This window comes from Athene cunicularia (genome assembly GCF_003259725.1).
Source record: "Athene cunicularia isolate RWA chromosome 20 unlocalized genomic scaffold, athCun1 chr20_part1, whole genome shotgun sequence".
Lineage (NCBI taxonomy): Eukaryota > Metazoa > Chordata > Aves > Strigiformes > Strigidae > Athene > Athene cunicularia.
The window spans coordinates 5,398,076-5,423,377 of record NW_020799125.1 but is presented as its reverse complement, the minus strand read 5'-3'; the positions used below and the strand labels follow the sequence as shown (position 1 = coordinate 5,423,377).

Here is a 25,302-nt window from a genome sequence, read left to right as displayed (position 1 = left end):
GAGCTACCTTTCCTGTTCTCGTCTTTCCTTCACCTGAAAAAGGTGAACAGATGGAAAGTTTTTGAAAAAGACATGAACAAAATTGGCATTGTGTCTGCTCTGCTATAAAACAAGACGTGGAAGGCAGTCCTACTACGAAGTTCAGTACTAGGAGAGCAATTCCTGCATTAACTAAAATCACTTCCACATATGTTCCCCAGTTCTAGGATAGGAAAGGATTTTTCGTATTAAATCTGCTGCTAAGGTTTAATTCAAGAGGTTTGTCATAATTTTCAAAGATTCCTCCTTAATGGGATTAATGAGTTAAAGAACATAACTCTGCCTGCAATGGCTTGCTAATTGAGCAGAACAAATGTAGAGAAGATGCTCCAAAGGCTTCATCAAAAAGTTTTAAACGGCATCTTGTGTTGCTACAAGTTCTTATCTTGGCAGTAATTGAGAGCTGCTCTGTGACTGGTGGATACAGCTCTCCCAGGGCTGAACAGCAATGAAGTTGTATTTCAGATTGCAGCCAAAAATACACCCAAAGCTTTGGACGGGTATCTGTCGTTTTCTAAACATGTTCACCTGGACATCATCTAAGATGTTCTTAGGAGCAAACCCTCTGCCTAGCAATCAGAAACACAATGAAAGAAAACACTCCACATATAATCCAGTCACAAAAGTTTTAACATTAACCAGTGACACCTGATTAATAGTTTTGCCTGTTGTGTTCCTAATTGCACCTCCTGGGTGCTCCAAGCCCTTGATCTTTGGCATGCCTCTCCACTCACCCATGGTGTACCATCAGTTAAACAGTAATGAGAGAGACATTTCCTGGAGCTAATGACCATCTGTGAGAAGTTGATAGCCCACAGCTATACCACAGGCAGTTATCCCCAATTTATTGTTCATTCCATAGAAGTGTCACATGCCAAGGTCATTATTGATTTTATAAGCAGAATATAAAATCATAAAGGTAGGCCTGTGGATTTTTGTTTTACGTGCAACATGATTTCCATGGATACCTACAACACATTTCCAGATCAGCTATCCCCCCAGGTAAGCTGGACTATCCCTTCCTAGTGCTATAGAGATGATAGCCTGGTCTTTGATCACCCATCCTATTTTAGATTTACTTTACATTTTTGCTGCTTTATAAATATGCAAAAAAAAAAGATCTGCCTAGCAATAACATTATTCAGAAAAAAAAAAAAATCCATTCTAAGGGAGAGAAATATATCAAATGCCTAACTTTAGAGAATAACAGGGAAGGGAGGGCAAAAAGCAGCTGGGTGAAAACTTGAGGAAACTTCCAGCTACATGGAAAATGAAATCCTCTTCAGATGCAAATTAGAGTCTCAGATGAGAGTTTCCAATACAAGAAAGGAAAGCAGAGAGCCTCACACATGCATCTGTAGCACAGCATCGCATGTGTAATGCCTCCTGGCTGAATGTACACAGCTGGAGGGAAACACCGTCTGTGGAGGAGGAGTGTGACAGCGTGTGCACAGGCAGGAGGGCACAGCCAGCACTCGCTGGGCATCACACAGCTCTGCGAGCAGGACACACACAGGACACTGATTACTTCTGAAAATGACTTTTAGCTAAAACAGGTCAGATTCCTCCATACCGCATGCAAGAGGTGTCCCCCCAAAGGTTTTACAGCACAAAGCTCCCCACTTTTAAATTTGGTGAATATTTTTCAACCATTTCCACTCATGTAACTCAATTTCTAATCCTTTCATTTACACTACTTTTGATGCCTTTTTTTCCTTCTTGCTTTATCCCAGTCCTTCAACCTTTTTTGAAAGATTGGGACAGAGTTCTTCATCTACATGCTACATACAAATTTGGCTTGCTACCTTACACTGAGGCGGTTTAGCCATTTGTGAGAGGCTTGCACATTGTTACAACATTACATTTAGTAAAACATTACTAAATAAATGTTCTTGGTCAGACATCTCACTAATCTTCAATATCTGTTCAGATAGGTCCCCAAAGGTCTTCCTGGCTCCATCTTCTGCATAACGTTTGCTTACCATAAAACATCTCTACTTCTAATCCCTCCTCATCATAAAAAAGGGGAAAAAAAATAAAAACAGAAAAAAAACCCATCACCTCTTAAAGCCATGTCCTAATCCCAGGACCAGGAAATTATTGCTGTTTCAGAGATCAGCACTGCATTTCAGTAAATCTGTCCCTTTCCTTAAAACCTCCTATGTGACTATTCTGCCAGAGAATACTGTTACCGTATCAGAGACCCCCTGAATTTCTATCACACTCCAAGAACATCTTACTAAATGAGGAATCTACATGCTATGTTGTTAAAAACTGCAGCCTGGAGCTTGTATCATTCCTTCTGGTGTGACCCTCTGACCCAAAAAACATTTTCTAGTATATTGGACCTAGATGGATTGCTTCTGTTCAGAGGAAAAGAATGATTGAGAAAATTAGGTGCTTCTCCAGTGCAAGTGTGGGTGAATATAATAGGAACAAACAAGAACAGACAGTTTCTTTATCAGAAATCTTCCGTCCGTGGAGCTTCCTTTCTGTTCTGCTCATTTTTAGATCTGTGCTACTACTAACATCTCTATCTCAGTCTCCCTCTCACTTGAACAACAGTAGCTAAATCAATGCCCTGGACTATAAGGCTTGCCACTAGAAAAAACCCTCAGCCTAAGTAACAGATTTGCAGCTCCCTACCAGCCAAAGACACAATTGCTGGTAGGAACCAGAAAACATGTGGCTTTCCATAATGTTTTCCCTAACATGTTGAAAACACTCAACAGTTAAACTCACTGAGTTTATAAAGTTGCCGAATGTGTACTTTCCTTTTTGATATTTGGGCCACAGATCCTCTAAAAAGTGGGTTATAAAACCTCCAGAAGAATAAAAGCCAGAATTTCATTCAAAACAGTCAACCACTACTAGATGAGTTGGTCTTTTTTTTTTTTTTTGCACTTTCTGTGGACAATATAACTATACAGCACGTGGAAGAATGGGAAATTCTTGCACTTCTGTCTCCCCCTGCCTTTTTTTTTAAAGAAATGTAGATTTATTTTCATTGCATTTTAATATGATATGTACCAGTATGTTGCTATAAAGCTTCTTCATTTCATCACATCTTTTTGACAGCTGGGATAGATCCCCTTCATATTTCTGAATTAAATCCTGTAATACAATAAAACGTCTTAATTTGGTGTAGCAGCATAATATTAAAGCAGGAATTAAACAGCAGTGAAAACAAGATAATTCAAGTCAAAATTTTCATGTCACAAAAATTTCACATTTCACAACAGATAAGCATACATCAAGCACACACATTTCCTTGCAAATATTAAGACATCAAAGACAAAAAAAAAAAGAAACGTCGATGTTAGAGAATTTACTGTATCATCCAATGACACTACCTAAATCTATTAAAATCGGCAGAACTAGATAAGCATCATAAGGTCCTAATCTCCACCCCCACTGGGCACAGTCTAGCCTGTTTGAACATGAAGTAAGCACTCCCATTCACCAGTCCTTAAGGAGGCAGAAACAGGGTCTTAGAAATTTAACTTTTAAACAAAATTTCTGAATCGTGGTTCCTCTGTCATGTATACATTTTCAGCAGCTTAATACGTATTGAAGAAGCACATCGCTGAGCTGTCTCAAGGGAGAAGGAAATGTATGGATCGAGCAAATGCCGACACCACCCAGTGAAGCACAGCACAAAGATATCCAGGACAGCAGAGATGAACATGTCCACACCACAGAGCAGAGAACACCATCACTGGAAGTAGCCCTGTTCACAAGTAGCACAACAGTGCTCCTGAGAGTTCATTAACTTCCTTGTACCTGAGCTAATAAGCCCCATATTTAACTCTGCTGACTCCTGGCCAGAACTGGGCTCCCTACAGCCTGCTCAGCTGCTTCTCCATTGTGTCCTCCAACCCATCTTGTTCTGCCCCTAGCATGGGCAAAATCATCTTAGATCAACCAATACTCACAATTTAGGCATGTCCTTGGGTGATGTTTCTTGGATGGTCTCTTTTCCCAAGTAACAAGCAATAGGACAAGAGGAAATGACCTCAAGTTGTGCCACGGAAGTTTAGATCAGGTATAAGGAAAAATTTCTTCACAGAAAGGGTTATCAAGCATTGGACCAGGCTGCTCAGGGAAGTGGTTGAGTCTCCATCCCTGGAGGTATTTAAAACACCTGCAGATGTGGCACTTAGGGACGTGGTTCAGTGGTGGACTTGGCAGTGTGAGGTTTATGGTGGGACTCAATGATCTGAAAGGTCTTTTCAAACATAAATGATTCTGATTCTATATACTGTTTTCCCTCTCATATAAGGGCAGAGGAAATTATTACAATTTCATATGCTCTCTAAAATTGTTATTATTCCAGAGTCCCTATCGTGGGCAATTACAGGTCTACCTTTTCCTCATCCACTCCAGCCCATTTGCCTGTGAAGCAGCAGCAGGAGATGAAGAAACTCTGAAAAGCCCTTCCCATGCTGCAGTTTATAGTATGAGACACTATCAGAGGGGAATAAGAGGCCACTTTCCATCAAATGCTCCTGACTCCCTTGTCAGGGCAGGTCTCAGCACAACCTAAGCAGATTACTCATCTTTTACCTCCAGCCCACAATAAGGTTGAGATAATGTTACCTTTAGTTCCTTGCAGAACTGTGACTCCTGGGGTGTTGCCTTGATTGTCTTGGGTTTAATAAGCCGCCTGCACTGAATAACGTTTTCCAATTCTTTTTTTAAAACTAACAAAAGAGAAAGAAAATAAGAAATTTCACTAGCATGTAGTTGTTTCCAAAGGACTATAAATGTCTAATTTAGGCCACATGGAAAATTTAGGAGAATTTGGGCCTATAATACATTCATCTAGGAATATTAACTTTCTGTTTTGAAATAGAAATCCTGAAAGAGGCATGGGTCTTATGTAAAGAAATAGTATGTGATCACATCACAGCAACCGCAGAATAATGAAGAGGTCGATAGTATGGTTATGCAGCAGCCATAAATCTGACCTTTCCTAGCTTTGAGCACTGGGATTAGCAATGAAAATAACATTCTCCAAACTTATGTTTTTGTATAGAAAGTTCAGAGTTCCTTTAAAGATAAAAGAACAAAAATTCTACTCTATAAACAGCAAGAAATCTTGTCAGTTGGCACTAAGCACTGCATCAGACTGCTGCCATGGGAGCTCCCACAGTGTGAAACGAGGGGAGAAGAGAATACACTGTTGGCTCCAGGAGCTCAGTCCTGAACTGCCCCAAGCCGCTGTTGAGTGTTTCTCCCCTGTGCTTGTGTGATACTTGCAGCAGATGAGCCCCAGGACATGCCTTGAAATACATGGAGAGAAAGACTGTTTCAGTGGCATTTGGTCCATCTCCTTCCCTCTGTGCCCTGGTGAATGGGACTCAGAAGATAACAGTGACTATGCTGGGCCCATCAGGAACCCATGGAGGGAAAAGGCCAGACAATCTCCTCCAGTTCCCGTCACTCACCTCCTTTGACAGCTCCCAACAGCTTTTGCTAGTGTGTCCATTGTACTGCCTTACACGTGACTTTCCAAAACCATCTTTAAAACAGTGATTTTTAATTGCTACCAACATCGTTCCCAAAGAACACAAGTGATTCAAGGTAGATAGTGTTATTTTTAGTTCCTTATGCCTCCTAAAAAGTTCACTGGAATTTCTTGGGAACAGAATAAAAGCACGCTTTAGTAGGCTACTTACCTAGCTGACTCCCAGAGCCAAGCAGAACAGGCACAAGGCTTTTTCAAACCTAAACCTGAGAGCAACTATCATTCAGGGATCTTATCAAAGGCTGAAATACAATGTATTGGTCTGTAGTGACAGTCAACACCCATGCCACGTGTTCAAAAGATAGTCTTTTATAAACTTTCAACATAATACGATTCATTTTCATCCGCTCATACACCTTTGCTATCAGCTCTCAAAGGGTTCAATGTAAAATCCATTGAATTCTCTGCTCACCTTATGACACTGCTCACAGATATGTTGTAAATATCTCGCAAAACCTCTCTTACACCTGAAAAACCTTATTCTGTTCCCTTCTGTTGGCTTCACTAGCGTTGGACACCTTTGTAGAGAGGACCGGTTTGGTTCAGAGAAGTTCTTGAACTTCAGGACTGAACTGTAGGGGGCTTTCTCCTGCTGCATTGCCTGCTCCCAGACCAGGCGATGGATGTAACATTGACAGAGCACTTGTATAGCTTAAGATTTGTAGTTTATGATAAACTATTTATCATGGGCAGTATATTTTTTATATTTCTAAATCACCTGGACACACTTTAATATTTATTTTTTTTAAATCCTTTACAGTAACATGGCAAGTTAAGTGTCACTATAGCAACACTTTACCTCAATGTTTTAAACCTTCTCTTTACAAACTATAGAAGTGCAATGAAAACCTGTTCCAAATGACTGCACAACATAGGAAAACCTTTTTTCTGAATTTAGAAGCCACATTTACATACCATCAACTTCAGCACTGAGACCTTTCATGGAAGCTGAAAAGGAAGAGAGAGGGAAAACCGTACTAATGAGTATCATTCATATTGTGAGGATGGGAGTTTCCACAGAAGTTGAAGGACTTCATTTTAATTTGTTGTTTATTTTTCCCCCGTCCCTCCTCTTACCATCAGGAACAGCTTCAAATTCTGTCAACTCCTGCGAAAATTTGGCCAGATCAGGCTCATGTAAGATGATCTGTTCCACAAGGGCATGAAGCAAGGTGAATGTCCTCTCTTTACCCCGCAACAGAGGTAACTGCAAATAGAGCAATAATTGACAGACTGAGCTATTACACTTTAAAAAAAACAAAATACCAAAAAAAAAACCCCACCACACAAGCAAGGATGTTGATAGCTCCCAGGTAAATTTGGCAAGAATGGAAAACACAATGAAATCAAACTCCTTTTCAGTCTGCCATTTTACAGACATTCTTGATTAAGATCAGCATTACATTTTCATATCTGTTGACCTTCCTTGTTCTTTTGTGCCTTCTTATTCACACCGTTTTTTTATCCTAATTGATTGCAACTGATTTTGGAGTTCCAAACACAGTCATTACTCCTTTCCACTTAAAAGCAGCATTCTGTGTTCACAAAGATAGCAAAGTTCCTTAATTGAATCTGGGAAGATGTTCTGTGGCAGAAAATGATTTTGTAGGCATTTTTCATTATGATAGATGTGGTATTACGGCCATTGTATATATATATAAAAAAAAATAGAATGCAAGTTATGTCTCAGAATTGTCACTAGAGTTATAAATCACTCACTCATATATTAAAGTCTCCAGATGGGAAAGATACCTTACAAAAACAAAATAAAAATCCTTCTCTCTTCTATTTCCAGATCAGGCGTAATCTCACAATAGTGTTAAAAGGTACAAGGCAGCTTAGGAAATTTATTTTTTTTTTTTTTACTTTTTAGAATAAGAATATGATGCTCTGACACTGTTGGGTGGAGGAGGAGAAAAAAAAAAAAAACTGTGCTCAGTAGCAGCATTTTCTGATGGCAAATTCTGATGAAGACGGGTAAGCAGTTTCCTTAAAACTAGTGGAAAACTCAGGCTAAGGTCAGTGAAGAGACAATTAGAGAACTAAGAGCTAGATGATGCTTCTTGTACAGCAGATCTGTGCAAGAAAGAGTAAAGATCACAACTGCCACCTTCATCCCCTACTCAGTCATCCACAAGAGCAATGATGGGGCGATTAAAACTGCTATAGGCAAATTTCACCCCCTTTCAATTTATTAATTTATTTACATTCTGATTTTGAAACTTCACCTTAAAAATGGCATTGCACCACTTGTTGCAAAAGACTTGTTGCATTGGAGTAAAATGAAGCACTAATTACTCCAGCGCCATAAAAGTGCAACTACCATGGAAGAAATGCCATAGTTACAGCCTCTGACCGCAGGGAAATGAAGAGGATCCATACAGCAGTGCTCTGCAAAATACAGTTTATCTAAACTCCATCTAACCAGGGGCCTGCAGCTCAGACACCTCTTCTAGCCACACGATCTTAATACCAGGGCAGCCAGCATTTTGATGTTCTACCTCATTAGAAACACAGTGTGTTCAACACCACAACGCCCGCATCTAGCCCATGCTGCTGCCTAAAATGGGGAAATGCATCTTGTTATAACACACATTAAAGAATACATTGTTAAACAGGATTTTTTTTCTAGTGTAACCAAGAGCAGATGTTAAAATGTTAGCTACTCATTAAAAATGATTGCCTTTCTTCACATTCAGGGCAAAACTGAGTTAATATTAATGTCTAACATACCTTATAATATGATGATTTTAATGACAAGAAAAATATTTACTCACTTTGGTCAAAGATGACAGTCGAAATCCTTTAGCCTTCTCTTTCCCAGCCTTTTCATTTAAATGGTTCCCAATGGATAGAATGTACTCCAAGACCGCGACAAATTTCTGGCTGGATTGCAGCTGCTTACTAGCTTGGATTTTCTGGTTTATTAGCTGAAACACACAAACCTTCCTACAGTTCAAATTGAAAATGTGAATAAATCAATGGTACCTATAACTTCCATTTGCCAAAACCGCATTGTCCCCATCTGAGGCAAGTCACACTTCAGCTGATGGACACCTACCCATTAAACTTCCCTGGGAGAACAGGCCAGGAGTTCTCAGGAAGGACCAGTGAAAAGTCTCCCACCAAGATAAAAGTAGTGTTGGCACAATTCCCCTGCCCCTAGTGGAGGTCATATCCTTTATGGCTGCCAGACTGGCCCTGCCAAAATGACTTCAACCTCATCTCCTAAAAATGCCTCTGAAGAAAAAGTATTTTGCTGTTTGAACCCACCAGATTGCACCAAATGTCAGGCGTCAGGGGAAGCAGATAGCCTGAAGCACAGTATAAGGTTCTCCATCCTTCACCTCCCTCCCTTCTGTTTACACCAGCTGAAGACTGTTATCTTATCAAAATTCTTAGCACAGTTTCCCCACAAGGAAGAATAATAATTTTCTGTAATCAAACTCAGTATCAATTTCTGTTTTCCCAGGGAAGCCACCTCCCTTCTAGGGCTATAGATATAAGAGGTGGGGTTAGTTTAAATTAGGAAATCTATATTTGTTTAGCACCACACCTCTCTTCATCAGTCTCCAACACACAAATTTAAAAACAGGGAAAGGATGAAACATGTGAGAGAGCTGACTGCCATTGTTAAAACATTTGTAGCACATCACAGGGCCAGAGGGTGCTGACAGCCATATTCAGATTGTTCTATAGAATTGTAGGTGGTTTATGTTTACAAACATGTGTCAGCATGCATAAGTAAGAAAATACTTAGACAACTAATCAACTTTTCAATGAACATTAAATATCCTTCAAAGCTAACAGTATATATAATATCCTCCAAATATTCAAATATTTGGTTTCAGTGGAGGACAGCAAAGGTGAAGCATTGTACCAGGCAGGGTCAGAAATCTGTTCATCTCCCCAGTGTTTTCCATCTGTTCCTCTTCTGAGTTTTGTTCACTGTTACTATGGTTTTAATCACAGCCAAAGGATAACAACTCAGACTTGCAGAACTTACAAATTTTGTTTTCATTCCCATGCACGAGAGCAAAACCTTTGAAACATTTTCATAGAAACAGAATCGTGTTGAAATACTTTGTTTTGAATCAAAGCATATACAAAACCTGGCAGGTAAGGCAGAGGTTTGGAACAGGAAGATGCAGTCCATGAGACTCAAACACTGTTTGTTTACGTCCTCCCACCTCACTCCACCCCTAAGTCATCCTGAAAAAGGCAAAAAGGGACTTGAACTCTGCTTTGCAACATTGCAATTCAGTGCCATAATCCTCAGGGTGAACAGCCTCCTTCGGTCTTCTGAAAATAGTCAGTGTCTATGAGATGCTGGTTGAATAAACTTGCTCTAAGAGTCTATGACTTTAGATTGATTCTTTCAGCTTGTGGGGCAAGAACCTCCTCACAAAAGGAATTGCATTTTAATGGTGAAATTTGCTTCTGTCTTATCACTGGCCAGAGAAAGAAGAATGTTTAACCACCCCAAATTAAAATTTGAAAATCCTTTCCTGTTCTTTTCTCCCTCCTCTGTGGATGTCCATCCCACTGCCAGGCCCATTAACAACTGCTTCTTGAACACTAAATGGTGAACAAGATTGATATTAAATGCACATACATATATATACATGCATATTATAGCCCTCATTTGTCTCCAGGGTTTTTTTAGTTCATTTTGTTTTGAACCAGTACTGTGGAATACATTCATGAACAAAACACAGTAAAATTAATTGGATTACCAAAAGCATTCCAAATGCACCAGCTGATAGTGCCACTGTATTTCAAACATAGCCTGTCTCTAACAAGTTTCATGTCATTTACAATTTCTTGGCTATCAAAGTCATGACCTATAGAACTTTTTTAATTTTTTAACCTTTTTCAGTGCCATTAAATGGTTTTTTTTATACACTAGGCTGCCTGAATTATTACACAAGAATTGCTGACATTATGGCATGGGAAATATTTTGCTACAGGGGAAAAAAAAACAAACAAACAAAAAAAAAAACACCCCAACCAGAACAAAACATCCCCAACTACAGCATTTGAAATGCATTGAGGCCACTTGTCCCTCTGCTATCTAACTGGTAGATTTTGATTAAAAACACACTATGAAGGAGTTATGTTATTATACTTACAGGTTCTAAATCTCTCATGCTCACGGGGAGCTCACGTATGGTAAGCAGGAGATCCAACCTCTGGGCCAAGTGGGGGATTTTACACATCTGCATAGAATTGAACAGAAAAGGAATCAAGCCTCATGTTTATACCAAAGCATGAACAAATATCTTTCAGAATTTATTGAGTAATTCAGCTGCACTGTAATTTTCCTAATTCCTGTGCTCATTTATTCATTTTGGTCAAGGCCTTAAGTCTGTAGATATACTATGGCAAGTATAAAAAACACATACCTGAATATGCATCGTTTGCATATGCAAATTCAAGAAAACACTGTATGCTAGTAGGGCCTGACACTATTAAAATAAATGATACTCATTTCTTGTGAACAAGAATAGTTAAACGCATATAATTTTATGCTTAATGATTGTGGAAATCTAACTCAGAATAAATTACCTCCTACTTTGGAGGAAGGGGAAGGCATATGACTCGGAGAAGCAAAGGGATCCATACTGCACTCAACTCTCTATCAGATAAATCCTTTTATACTGATTCTGGCTGAGACTGTAAATTTAAGTTTCGAACAATGGCTTCTTGTAGTGGTTTTATTTAGAAGAGAGTGTGCTAGAAATAGCATGTGTTGTCTTTTAACGTTGTGCCTTCTTACCTCTAGCATAAACTGATCAACCACATGCAGCTCTGAAGGAGACCCCTTGAATGACTGGTACCTTTCTGCATCTTTTGGTGTTGGCATGTACCTGTAAAACAGGTCCAAAAGAAAAGAAAAAGTCCCTTTCCTCTTCATTCTATATTGTTGTGACATAAAACAATCACTCCGTTCCATGCATCAGAATTTCTTACTGTTGAGTGGGTTTTATGTATTGCATATTTATTCCTTAACCATTGGAACTTTATAGACATTTGAACCAACGATGCTATGGAAAGCAAAAATGATCCATAGATACATCGGATGAGCCTTCCAAAAGCACCTAGAAACAATACACACTTTTTGTGAGCAGTTACAGCCAATGTGCCTCAGCTTGTCTCCAGCAATATCTTATTTGAAAAATTAACACAAAACCAGAGCAGACTCATGCTATGGTGTGATCAACCAGTGGACTCCATGGTCTGATCAACTCTACCTCTAAAACTTTTTTAATTGACAGTGAAATAAAAGTGGGCAATGGTGTTTCTGTCTGAGCAACTGCAACACATCCAAGATCCATTTCTCACTTTTGATGTGACGGCACATAACACAGCCCTGCAACTTTCATCCTTCTGCATAAGGTAAGAGAATATTCTCCCACAGTACTCCAGAGCTGCAGAGTTTTAAAAAACTGACATCTTTAAACATGCCTCCACTTGGAAAAATAAACTCACACCACCACAGTTCCTCTCCTCTCCTTTGGAGATCTTCCTGCCTGTCTGACTGATACACTATGGGAATTCGTAGCATATCTTAAAGAAGAAAAAAAATGAAATCGATGTTATAGCTAACATATGAGAAGGACTGTTTAAGAATCTTAAATAAGTATTCAGGTCTACTCTCTTCTCTTTTCTCTCTGCAAACAGCTTACTAAGTTTGTAGCAAGTGTGATTAAACATTCATGGAGATAGATACACATTTTCATTAAAAATAAGGAAATTTATCCGAAGATGGAAAAAATAAAGCAAAGATTTTAGCATGTTAAATAGAGAACAGACAATAAGATTATTTTTTTTTACTGTTGTCAATAATTTGACACTTCAATTGAATAATTGTTGGGTTTTAAATTACTAAATCTATCTTAAAGCAGATTACAAAATATTCAATTCATCACCTTCATCATCAAGAAAAAAAAATGAATTCTTATTTAAAAATAAGTTATCTGTTGACAAATGAAAGCTTTTTTTATTTATCATTAAAAATAGTGTAACTTTTTAAGCAAATCAAAGAACGTTTTTGTTAAAGCTGACAGCAAATATCTTCATTTAATCAGGAGTCTGATATTCCATTAAGTTGTTTTAATGTGTTATGTATATGAAACAAAACTAACAGATTATCTAGAAGGTTTAACTCTTGAAGCACTAAACAATGGAAGCCATGGAAAAGGAAGCACAATATGTGAATACATCCCATAGATATCTTTTTACACGAAGGCAGCTCTAAAGGAATTTGTGCAGTGAAAAATCTCACACTGTTATGAAACATTAAGTTTATAGAGACAAAGAGTGTTTTGCTATTGATTTTAAGATGTCAGGATAAGGAATCATTTAGAGAACTATGGGAAGGTTTCCATATCAAAACAAGTCCTGAAGTTTCTAATATTCCACCACCTCCACTAACCTTCACTGGATACGTGAGCAGAGCATCTCGCTCACTGGTCACAATCTTGAAAATGTAATACTGGATTTGGCTTTAAATATTTTTCACTTTACAATAGTAGAATTTAGACCTTCTGCTCAGGCTTAGACAATGACAGGTATAATTTGCACAGAGATGAATTTTCCAGTCCCTGACTATCCTGTTTAAACTCTGGTCATAACCACAAGTTCTCAATTAACTGGAGGCCACAGTTTTCAAGGATAAAATTTTCCACCATGGCACCTAAATCAAGTGGAGAAGTCTTCAGAAGTGCTAAGTGTCCTGCTACTTGTATCATGTCAACTCCACTACAGGGCATGTACAAGAGAAACTTCTGAGTGCTGATGTTCCAAGCGTCTGCCCCTTTGATGAGATGTCTGAATGGCAGCTCTAAGACACTGAGCTGCCTTGGAAATCCAACCCTCAACTCTGCAATGCATCTCATCTATTTCAGTAACTTTTTTAAACTGTTCGGGTGGGAAAAATAAGCTTGCTTTCGCTACAAGATTTGTACATTCATTCCTAGATTTTGGCAATAAATAAGAATCCCAGGAACAGAATCCTTGATCCTATATAGCACACAGCAATGCAGCTTCCAATGTCTCTTACACATTGCTAGAAAAATTTCCTCAGCATTATTGCTATCAAAGGAAGACTCTGAAATCTTCAAGGAAAAAATAAAATCTTGCAAGTTTCATTGCCATCATTATTATTGCTATTATTGTCTGATGGCAAAGAGCCCAGATGCTATAAATCAGTGATCTCAGTGGTGTTGCACTAATTTCAACAATGCAGAGATCCTGGACTGAATCTGCAGAGCTGTATTAGGGCTTGAACAGAGTGTGTTCAGTATTTTCCTCCAAACAGAGATGTGAGCAGAGGCTGCACTCGTAAATGGGGATGGCCAGGCTCAAGCACTCTGCCGTGCTGCCGGACTGGAGGCATTCCCTCACTTCTGCCAGCTCCAACCATTAGTTTCCCCAGACACAGCCACGTAACTGGAGAGCACTCTCGATGTCCAAGACATTCCACTGCAATTATCCCCTGACCAATTCCACCACTGCAATTAGAAACTGTACTACTGCAGTAAGACCTTTTTATTTTGAATGAAGCCGTTAAGGTCAGCTTTTGAAAGGCAACAGAGCTCCATTACCTTCAGTGGGGCCGTACACCTTTCACCAGCTCATAATCTGCTGCAGACCCATGTGGGGTGTAACTGGTAAGCACTGGGGCAGCATGGACACTCTCCGGAACACTGGTACCTTCTGTCCAGCTCTAGAGTCCCCACAGCAACGGCAAGACATGGACCTGTTGGAGCAGGTCCAGAGTAGGGACACAAAAGTGATCAAAGGGGTGGAACACCTCTCCTATGTGGGCAGGCCCAGAGAGCTGGGGTTGTTCAGCCCGGAGAAGAGAAGGATCCAGGGACACCTTAGTGTGGCCTTTCAGTACTTAAAGGGGGCTCATAAGAAAAACAGGGACAAACTTTTGAGTAGGGCCTGTTGCAATAGGACAAGGGATAATGGTTTTAAACTGAAAGAGGGTAGAGACTCAGAGTAGGTATAAGGAAGAAATTTTTTACGACAAGGGTGGTGAAACACTGGCACAGGTTGCCCAGAGAGGTGGCAGATGCCCCATCCCTGGAACCACTCAAGGTCAGGTTGGATGGGGCTCTGAGCAACCTGATTTAGTTGGAGATGCTCCTGCTCACTGCAGAGGGGTTGGACTAGATGATCATTGGAGGTTCCTTCCAAGCCAAACTATTCTATGATTCGAAAACATTTAAATATTCAGTGTCTTGTCCATATGGCTTCATAATTCAGGCAAGCTTTGGACAAGCAATCTCACATAATGACATTAATTCCATATGTTACCTGTCTCTTCTTCAGGTTCCCATCACTTCCTAAATGCAGACATGATTCTGCAGACTTTAAAATTACTGTTGATGTACTGATTAGGATCAGGATTTTGAGGCCAGAATTAAACTCATTCCACAAGAAGTACACACATTAGCAGCAAAATTTATTTACTTCCTCACTTTCTTTGCCAGCAACATCTTTCTCCAAGCTCACTCTAGCAAAACACTCAAATATTTTCTCATTTTGAAGCAAGAAACAATTTCACACCAAATTTCCATATGAAAATGTCTAATGAAAAGGTATAGGTATCACATGGGGACTGGGATATATAATGGACACCACTCTAGGATTCCACTTCTTTCCTTTCTTTCAGTCTTAAACTATTCAAAGAAATCCAATCCAGTTCCTACAAATTTCACATGCCAATAGTTTGCTTACACTCCTGAAATCTACTTCTCTCCATATAGGAATTCAATTTTTTTTTTAAGATACCGAAATTTGCATTCTGCTTTAAACCCACAAATCTCTGCCACTCAGAAATAGCAATATTCTTAATATCCCATTATCCCATGAAACCCCCTTAGCACTTGTCTGGCTTTTCCTTCTCTAAACCAATTTTAAATAGGGAACAGGATTCCTTTTGTTTCCTCATTTCTGATCCCACAATAGACAGTAAGGCTGTAGTAAGAGATGTTATAAAATTTTCTCATTAAGTTACACCTGCTCACTGCCACAATTTATTCTTTTACTAACTCTTCCCCTTGTAACCAGTTCACAAGATCATGTTGGATTTGCTGTCATTTCTTGCAATCCCCTTTCCTACACAACATGAGGAAAAGTGATATTTTGGGGACATACTCTAAAATCTCAGTGGCAAGAACTGAGATTTCTGTGTGAAACCCTAATATTCTATTCACAGTCAGGATAGATCCAATCTCACAGTAGCATCTTTCCTGGACTTTACATTATTTACAGGAGATTATGCTTTCTCCGAAAGGTAGCATATATTATAAACAAACAATTGAACCCCAAAGATTACCTTCTCAGTGCTGTAATCTGCTCATCTGTAAGTCCACCATTCTCTTCATGTATAATGTATAGTTTTTCTTTCAGCTCACTTGGTTTTATACGGAAACTTTTAAGAAAAATGTCTGGAGGAAAATGATTCTTAGATTACTTGGAAGAAAATGTTCAAGGGAAGGAAAAATCACCAAAACATTTCAGATTTAATTTCCAGATTTAAAAAAAGAAAAAACCCAAACCACTTAGTAGCTGCTAATGCTAAGGCAAAAACTCAGTCTTCATATTTTCTTTAAATATACATAGCAGTAGTCAAGCAAAAATATATTTCTGTCAGAACATAGTCAATGCTTGAGAGAGAACTACCAACTTACTGCTATCAGAAGGTACTCGAGTACTTGCTCATAGATATTTTTCTTGTACTCAGCTCAATAGTCAAGATCTTTTTTTCCAAATAACAGTACAATGTATTGGCATATTATAATACTTTGAAAGTTAAAGAAATTAAATTTTCCATTTGTTTTGATTTTGTTTACTTGCTTTAATTTCCAGGGTTCAAAAGAAGGTAGCTAGAGTCCATGCAAGAAAAATTACTCCCAGATGAAGGCAACCTGGGAAACAAGTGCTCACTTCTTCCACACTGCCTAACATCCGATTAAGAGGTTTTGTAATGTTTAAGATTTCTGTGCTGGCATGGGGCTGGCTCATAGTATGATAGGATTATGATAGGAAAATGGAAATAAGACATCTCTTCCCCAAACAGGTGAAGAAACATTTGTTGCTCCCCCCCAAAAAAATACTTTGTCTTGCCAGTTATTCTTTAATTACTGTCTCCATCATCGTTACCAAAAGATGAAGGTAAAAAGGAAACACAAGGAAGTGAACAGAGGGCATCAGCAGAGAAAGCAAAAAGGTTTTAATGCTTCACATTGTTGTCATGAAACTTGTCCTAGAGTCTCTGCTACCACAGAACTCTGAGCAGCACAAGGGGATTGGGAAGGAGAATTCCGGAAGGATGTGTATGATTTACCTTTTTTTTTTTTTCCCCCTCCAATTCTAAAAGGGATCAGAGTTTTTCAGGTTATAGGAACTTGCTGTGGCCCAAATCAGCTATTAATGTTTCTCAGGAGACTGTTGGCCAGTGGAGTATATACCATTTATTCTTCCTCTGACACTCTTTCCACCCTTTTAATTTTGTTATAAGATCCAGCTTTATTGCTAAGCCTAGCAGAATCTTCCCTTTTTCCTTCTTATGCTTTTTATGCCTTATATCTTTTGCTTCCCTATGCCTTTTAAACCATGTATCTCCTAAGATGGGGTCATGTCTACAGACCACAACAGAGTGAATAACTCACATTAAGATGTTGGTTTTAAAATTTTCACAACCTATCTACAAAATATTTTATATTTTTGTAAATGTTTCCAGTAGTTGAAATCAGCTGCTGAATAAATTCTAGTCATCAGACTTTGCCAAAGTATTTTCCTAGGCAAAATAAGGATTGTATGTCTGGGAAACTAGGTCTCAGAGAGTGACAGGCACTAATCAAGCCACAGAAGCTGGTATTTTGACTCCTAAAACAGTTTTTCACCCACTAGATCCCACATTCTTGGATGAAGATATACATTATAGTGCCTCCCAAAACTTCTTCATCAGAAATCTGAGGATGTTTTTCTTGTCTCTCTGATACCTGTATAGCAGAATACCTTTGTATAGGTGTATACCTCTGTATAGCAGAAATCTATTTTGTCTACAAGAAGCCACGCAATATCTTAGCTTTTATTTCAATTTTCTCATACATTGGGTTTGAATTTAGTGCGTAGATCTTCTCCCAGAACTCTCTTTTTTCTCTTATGTTCAGAAACCCACGCAAATTCTCAAGAAATTTCAACCTACTGGCATTTTGGAGCTTCATCTTTTTATTCGTTAATTTAAGACCTGTGGTTTGCAGCACTTGCAGGAAGATTAATCAGAATTCTCAGGATCAAATTAACTTCTGATCTAAGTAATGTCCATTACAATAAGTATGCGCCAAAAATCTCACTGATGGGACTTTAAGTATAAGATTAAGAAACTGATGTATAATGTCTCAATGAAAAAAGTTGTAAGAAGAATAGGATCAAAGGAAAGAATGCTGCTATTTGCAAACCAAAAGAAATAGATTTCCTCAAAGGAATTGCAATAATTTAGTAGATAAAAGTGCTATTACAGGATTCTTTTTATCTGCAACTTCACTTTCGTGTCACTCCCTTCCTTTTAACGCTTCAAATTGTTAGTCAATAGATGCAATAATTCCAACAAGTTATCTCCATTTACAGTTCCCAATTAAAACTTTACACAATCTCCAAAGTATATTCTTTCTTATCAATATTTGTAAAGATGAAATCATTAAAAATTCAGAACTAACTGTCCCAAGTTCTTTACGTGTGTAATGTTTCTTAAGAGAACTAGGTTATAGAACTTTTTTGGAAAGCCATTTCTGTACTAGAAATCACAGTAGTCTTTGGAGAACAATTACTCTTGCTCCTTTAATGTCTACCACTTCTCATCAAAGTAATTGAAAGACCTTTACATCATTTTATTAGTAAGACCAGAACTATGTGTTGAACTGCTTCATTAACTGTCAAAGACTGTTCTAGGTCAGGCCTTTGGCAGAATCATACCTGAGATATGAGAGGGAAGGATCCTGTTCATGATCATTCAAGACAGCCATTCACAGTCCAAGCTACTGGCCAGAGAAAGGTTCCTGTGGCCTGACTTGTGGCTCTCTCAAAGGATTCTTACACCAACCCATCTACACCTACATGAATATTCTTGAACGCAATGCAAGAGAGAGACTGAGCACAGTACTCAGAGTGCCAGCTACCAACCTGTTTCTGTTCACAGCCCACAAAATTTGAGAAGTCTTTGAAGTCAGAGTCTTAACATTGATTTTGCAGGCATCACACATGATTTTACGTGTCTGCCCTAAGACAACAGCATCACAGCTCGATAGCACATCCACATGTTTTGTACATGAGGAGAAGCTTGGTGCTTCTACTCTGCATCATTAGGAACCACATTCAGAGCATCTGAGCCATGAGGTCTATTTTTATAAATGAGTAGAGTGACACTGAGTTAGAAGATGATTTAGATACAAGCTTGTCTCCTTTGCCTATCAAATGACAGAAAGTACCAATACAAAATGCATGCAGTGTTCATCCCAGGCTTCCAGATAGGAGTACACAGTTATTATTACACTTACTGAAGTTATGTGCAACTTTTCGATCTAACATGATGTGTTGATTCACTGAAGGTTCATTGCCTGAAAATACTGCCATGTCCTGGATCTGGAACTGATCACAGAGTCTGGATACGTCTATTTTTTTCTTGCATGGGTCACATGATCCCCAGACAGATTTTTGAATCTAAAAAATATAGGAGTGACAGGGTAAACAGAGAGCCAAAAGAACAGAGTCACTTTGTTCCATCCAAACTTACAGAAGGGCATCCAGGTTGTTTTGTGTCACAGCTGTACTTTTATGATAACTATACATGTAATACAGGCTACTTTTTTTTTTTTTTTTTTTAACGGCCACCATGATTTTCATCCTCACCTTATCGCAAGGAACAACATCCCAGTGAAAGGCTTTGGTTCTTTTTGTCGATGGAGAGAGGCTGCAGGGCTGCAGGAATGCAGGTGGGGCTGGTGGTATCTCTGCCTCACTTATGGGAGGTAGAAGAGATGGTGATGCTGGGACTCCTTCCCCCTCTGCAGGCTTTGTCTGGGGGCTTGAAGACTTGTTCAGACTGGTTGTTGCAGAACTCACGCCAAAGTGGAGGGCCTCCTCTTTCTGCTCATTCAGAGGTACAGGAAAATCCTCATATTCAGCTTCGGAGGAGGTGCATCCTTGAGATCCCTCCTGAGGCAGTGAGGCACCATTACACAGAGGGCAGTACCTCTCTATGAGAGACACCCACTCATTATGGAGCTTGCTAACATCCTCTGTCCTGTTATTTTGGACAGTAAAGGGTATTCGAAACCTGAAATTTAAGAATGTCATATATAAATGCAAGGAAGTGTAAATAACATGCTGACTAATACAGCCACAGATATTTGTTATTTAAGCAGAATAATGTTCAGCAGCTTTACTTGTCAAAGGAGCCCAGAGCTGCTGACTCTGACCTTTTCAGACAGAGTTAATTGCTTACGTGTCTAAGGTTAGAGAGCTGAAGTTTTGCCATATATTGACTTTGTGGTGCAGTTACCTCGTAATTCCTCTTCTCCACCTTGGGGGAAGGTGAACGATGTGCTACATCTTACTATGCTTGTTGCACAACCTAGTCAGAACCTGTTCACACATTTGTCCTATCAAACTGAATGATACATCTCTTCATTGGCTCCTGACAGGGCAACTAGACAAGTCTTTGTGGGCAGTATTTCAATGTATCTTCTCAATTCCATAATGTGGTACTTTTGATTCCTCCTTAAAAGAGTCATCAAATCAGAGCATAACGAGGGGAGGTGTTATCTGTATAACTCTGATGGCCTCATTTCTCCACTGTCGTATTTTGTCATGAGACATTGAGATTCTCTGTTGCTTGACCTTGTTTTCAGTTGTTCTGCTTTAACAAATTATTAATTACCAACTATACTTACAAATAATTGTGTTCTTTGGTCTGAACTGAAAAGGTACTGCATCCATTCTCCTTGCTGACACGCACATTACCACCTGACAAATTAATTGTATCTGTTATAGGGTCTGCAGTCTTGTTCTGTCCTCCCAGACCTATGCAATATAAAGTCAATTCTCCTTCACGTAGTTGTACCAAGTACCTGAAGGACAAGGAATAGAGATACAGTTCATTCACTGACTGCTCATTTATACAAGCCTTGCCTTTATTAAAGTATTTTCTAATGTCAATAAGTCTCCAAATGTCTATAGAATCTTCCATGGAACACTCAAAAAGTATCAATACTAAAGCATAAAACCTTTGGGATAAGGGCATCTTATTCTCATCTGACACATAACTAAATTGTGACCGTAAAATATGAATTTCCAGCCTGCCATGCCTAATGAGAGTGTTAAAACTAAGGATATCTGAATAGTAACTAAGAATCACCCAAGTCCTCTTAATTTGTTAGCCACACTCTGTCCCTCCCACTCCATTTATTCCTCCCGTTTGGTTGGGATGGTGGGTCTCCTGGATTATGAGCTTTTAAAGGAATACATTATCTGACTTAGCAGCACATAATACAGCAAAGGCTTCACTGTTTCCATGTCTTCCAGGTTTCACTGCCACCAAGCTATAAATAAGTCCCCATAATACAACTCAGTGCCCAGCCTTATAGTTCAGTAAGTGTCCCCCTTGGAAATGCCTCTCTGAGTGCTCCTAATCCATGAGGACTGATCCTGGTCCCCCCCTCATTCCCACAATTCACTTGGCAGGAAAGACTCCAAGTATTCTGTTCCTCAGAAGTGACTGAGCCAAATTTTGGGTATTACCTATTTAAATGAAAAATCTACCCTGGCAGAAATCGCCTGGCCATACACAGCTTCTATTGCAGCAGAATCTTCTGCTTCAGTCGCTCCTCTAGGATTCTGCTCTGCTGCATATAACAAAGGTCCCACATTCAACAGCAAGCGGGGTTTTTACTGTATGTGGGTTTTATTCTTATTTAAGCATTTGCATTCTCATTTTTCTTGAGGGTTACAACATTTCTTTATCATTCTGACAGTTCTATCACACCTTTCTTTTCTTCCACTATCTCTTCAAGGTGTGGCTAGTTGATTAAGGTGTTCTATGAGGAATTTAAATGAGTTTAGTTGCTGCAGAAGAATTAAACATAAAATATAAATTGCATCTATTCCCACATAAACAGTCAAAGTGATAAGAATTGTTTAATGGAGCTGGCAGTTATATTGATCTCTCCTTTCTTTAAAGCAGGGACTTATAGTTTAATCGGATCTCCAGATGTTTCCACCATTATTTACTTTGCCAAAAAAAAAAAAAAAAAAAAAAAAAAACTTTGCTTCACAAGATAAATAAAAATCAATTTTTGTTTGTTAACAAACTTGTTAAATGTTGCAAGGTAACAAATCCTGGGACACACTTGAGGATAGCGTTTACAAGACATACAGTGGTAGCCTTTTAAAAACAATTAAAATCATTTTCTGTGAACTGTGAAGTCTTTTGAGATAATTGCCCTGTGCAGATAATAACAATGTTAAATTTTTTCTCGTTAGTTTTTGCTAGACATATTTTTGTCACTCTCCTCTGATAGTATAAGCAATTTTCAGGTATTTTAGGAGCTAGCTCAGAGGAAAGTTGGGTTGTCTGTAGGATGGGTAGCAAACTACGTAAAAACATTGTAGCTTGTTCCCTAGTTCAGTAATAGAATAGCAGAAGCAGAAGTCATGCTTATCTGCGATGGGTTAGGGGCTGCATGAAATGGTGGTGACTGTCCATTTCCTACCAAATAACGATTCCTGTCTCTGAAACCATCACCCCATCAGGCCACCATGGTTGGTCACCCCACAGGAGGGAAGTTCAGAACATTACGAGAACAAATTACAAATTTTGGGACAGCCAAGTGGTCAATGTGAGTCAATGTTCTCTAGCAGGACTCCTATACTCCTTATCTGTTTTGCCAGTCTTTTTCTCCTTTTCCTTGTGACTGATAATGGATTAAAATTATAATAAAGAGGCAAACATAAAGGAGTTCCACCATTAAAATCACTCTGAGCACCATCACCATTGTATTTGTGTTAGTAACACACACAGCAGTCTCCAGCACACACCACAACTTCATTTTGTGGGTACCACTATCGCACTAAAAGTTAAATTTAAATGTTTTCATCGCAGGCAAATTGGGCATCTAAGTTTTGACTTTTAAAATCATTTAAATAATTAATTTATGATCAGTAAACAAAATCCTAAAGCATTGATCAGAAATTGTTTTAACAACCAGAACTCGGAGGTCTATGAAAGTGCAGTTCGTACTTCACCCATTCAGTGGATAGAAAAGTCTTCTGTTGCAAATCCAGCAGTCCTTCATGTATCACGTCACATTCTGCAGGTCTTCCCGAGCAGGACTCTGCTGGTCTCTTGTTTGAATTGCTCTGTATAACTCTGCTCAGAAGATATGTTATCTACATAATAAGTGGCAGCAGAGAGAGTATATTTTCCATGTTAATTCCCTTGAATAAGACATTAATAGGGGGATTTTTCCAGTATAAAAATGATAGACAACACTATAAGCAGCATCCAAATAGGTAAAATAAATGAATGTAAAATAAATAGGGTCTTTCTGTGATGCTAAACTACTTAACTGCAATTTGGATTTATGCCCACAGTTCTAAACCCGTCAGTGTAAGGAGAATATAATTTTATTCTGGAGGGGTTACTGTAAAACATAATTTTACTTTTTTAATTCATATACAAAGCAATCTAGGACAAAGTTTCTGTTCAGCTCAGTTCAAGCCCAAGTAGGACTTGATTGATTTAGCTTGAAATCTCAAACACACCTGGCAGAAAAATTAATGCTTGGCTACAGTTGAAAATAGCATGAATTAAGGTGGGTGTGAATTTAAAGCACTGTTTTTGTTATACAGGGCCATATTTGAGTGTTCTTACTACAGAATACATGTACTTTTCTGAGGTCTTCCGCTAAATGTAATCTACTTTGAAAATTAAGCTAATCAACCATGAGGTACTGTTCATCTGGAATAAAAGTTTCTGCATGTGGAGTGAACCATTAAGTTTCACAAGGAACGAATTCTTCTGCAAAAATCCCCTTAAAAGTGGGTCACGGGAGAAGTCTGGATACAAAACCTCTTCCATGCTTTTTGAGTTTGTATCTCAACCTAAATAGTGCAGCTGGCTTCAGCACCTCAGCAGTGGGAGGACACAGACTCCAAGACTTGATCAGCCCTGGACACATGGGATAGTTTCATCCAGGCGAAACACTAGTGCTAATGTCACGACTGGAGTTTCTCAAGTCTCAGTGTAAAGTCTAATCACACTGCTTGGAATATTTAATTGAACCTAGAATTCAAAAGGAGATGAGACCTCAGAATGAAACAATTCATACAAAATCTTACAACACTGAATCATTTAATTGAACAAATTTGTACCTAAGCTGTTTTCCTCTGAATTTTAAAATTTTGGGGTATTTTGGTGGTAGAAAATGAACTACTAGGTCATTTTCACAGCATCAGGATGGCCTCATTCATCCTTCTTAAAAGCATGCATTTTAATAAATACCTTACATATATATAAAAAAAAAAACTGCTTAGAAATTTTTTTATTGAGTTTCAACTGTGCACATCATCAATTTTCCTTGTTTTAGTACAATCTCAGAGCAGTTACACTGAAGGTGTAGTTGAAGAAATGCATCCACTTTCTTATCATAACTTGAGCTGGCTTTACTTCTTCAGTCCTAGTGAACTGTGGCAAAATCCTAAGGCCAAACTTCATCCTGAACTCACATTCCCTTTGTTCTATGCATGATCATACACAGAATAAAGACATACCTACTTCTTTGCTTGCACAATGCACAGCATAACAATTCCTATTTATGATTGGGACCTGCTGGGTACTACCATAACATTAGCTGTTATTTATAGCAATCTGTCTATGACATTGTAAAAACTTACCTTCCTTTTATCATCAAGAGACACTGCTTCCAGCTCATAATCTTGTCGCCCATGAAACACAATACTGAAGCGCCTCCTTTCAGTATCTTCACAGGCTTTGACTTGTGAGAAAGGGAACTGTTTCTTAATAATTCCTTTTTCAATGTTAAAAATGGTCTTTGTATTGAAATCAATCTGGAATAGAAAGTTCTTCATTACTTGACTACATCGCTTCTCTGCATTGAAAGGGAAGGACAGCATTCCCAATATTACCATGCAAGGGCATTTAGATAAAGGACTGGCTTAGAATATGTACCTATCTTGCTGGTGAATAGAATAAAAAATGACATTCCATCATCAAGATACTGTACTGTATTTGTTTTAGTAACAAAACAAACAGATATTTATTGTAACTGTGTTTCCCTATCTCTTTTGATGAATATGCATCAATTTATCACTCTAAAATATTATTTCTTTTTAAATTCTCCTTGTCTTATACAACCCAGTGCAAAAACTTCTCATTCAGCAGTAGTGGTAGCACAAACTAATGGCACGACCATCTCAGCAGAGATTCAATTACTAACTGGTTCAACCTATGCCCCAGTACTAAAATGAAGTGAAGATGGTTATTCTTATAACAGCTGCTTCTGTGTCAGGAAAAGAGGATACTATTGAGAGATTACTTTCTGATACAAATATTACTGTGTTTTGGTTTAGAAATTATCTACACAGTGGGTTTTTTGTCTCTGTGTATATATTCACATATATGTGCACATATAGGT

The 25,302-nt window shown here is 38.6% G+C and overlaps 1 protein-coding gene across 2 annotated transcripts in view; it reads right to left on the bottom strand.

Moving 5' to 3' along the window:
- Window positions 1–25,302, bottom strand: part of LOC113487589 (delphilin-like) — a 45,296-nt gene that overhangs the window by 3,819 nt on the left and 16,175 nt on the right. For both annotated transcript variants that reach the window (XM_026862265.1, XM_026862267.1), the window contains exons 4-16: window positions 24,542–24,715; window positions 22,887–23,035; window positions 20,542–20,718; window positions 19,499–19,925; window positions 19,147–19,309; window positions 15,924–16,035; window positions 11,349–11,439; window positions 10,702–10,788; window positions 8,347–8,499; window positions 6,647–6,776; window positions 6,485–6,517; window positions 4,639–4,742; window positions 3,070–3,153 (exon numbers count right to left, since the gene is read on the bottom strand). In XM_026862265.1, the coding sequence (XP_026718066.1) occupies window positions 3,070–3,153; window positions 4,639–4,742; window positions 6,485–6,517; window positions 6,647–6,776; window positions 8,347–8,499; window positions 10,702–10,788; window positions 11,349–11,439; window positions 15,924–16,035; window positions 19,147–19,309; window positions 19,499–19,925; window positions 20,542–20,718; window positions 22,887–23,035; window positions 24,542–24,715 (1,884 nt within the window). The remainder of the gene's footprint in view (window positions 1–3,069; window positions 3,154–4,638; window positions 4,743–6,484; window positions 6,518–6,646; window positions 6,777–8,346; window positions 8,500–10,701; window positions 10,789–11,348; window positions 11,440–15,923; window positions 16,036–19,146; window positions 19,310–19,498; window positions 19,926–20,541; window positions 20,719–22,886; window positions 23,036–24,541; window positions 24,716–25,302) is intronic.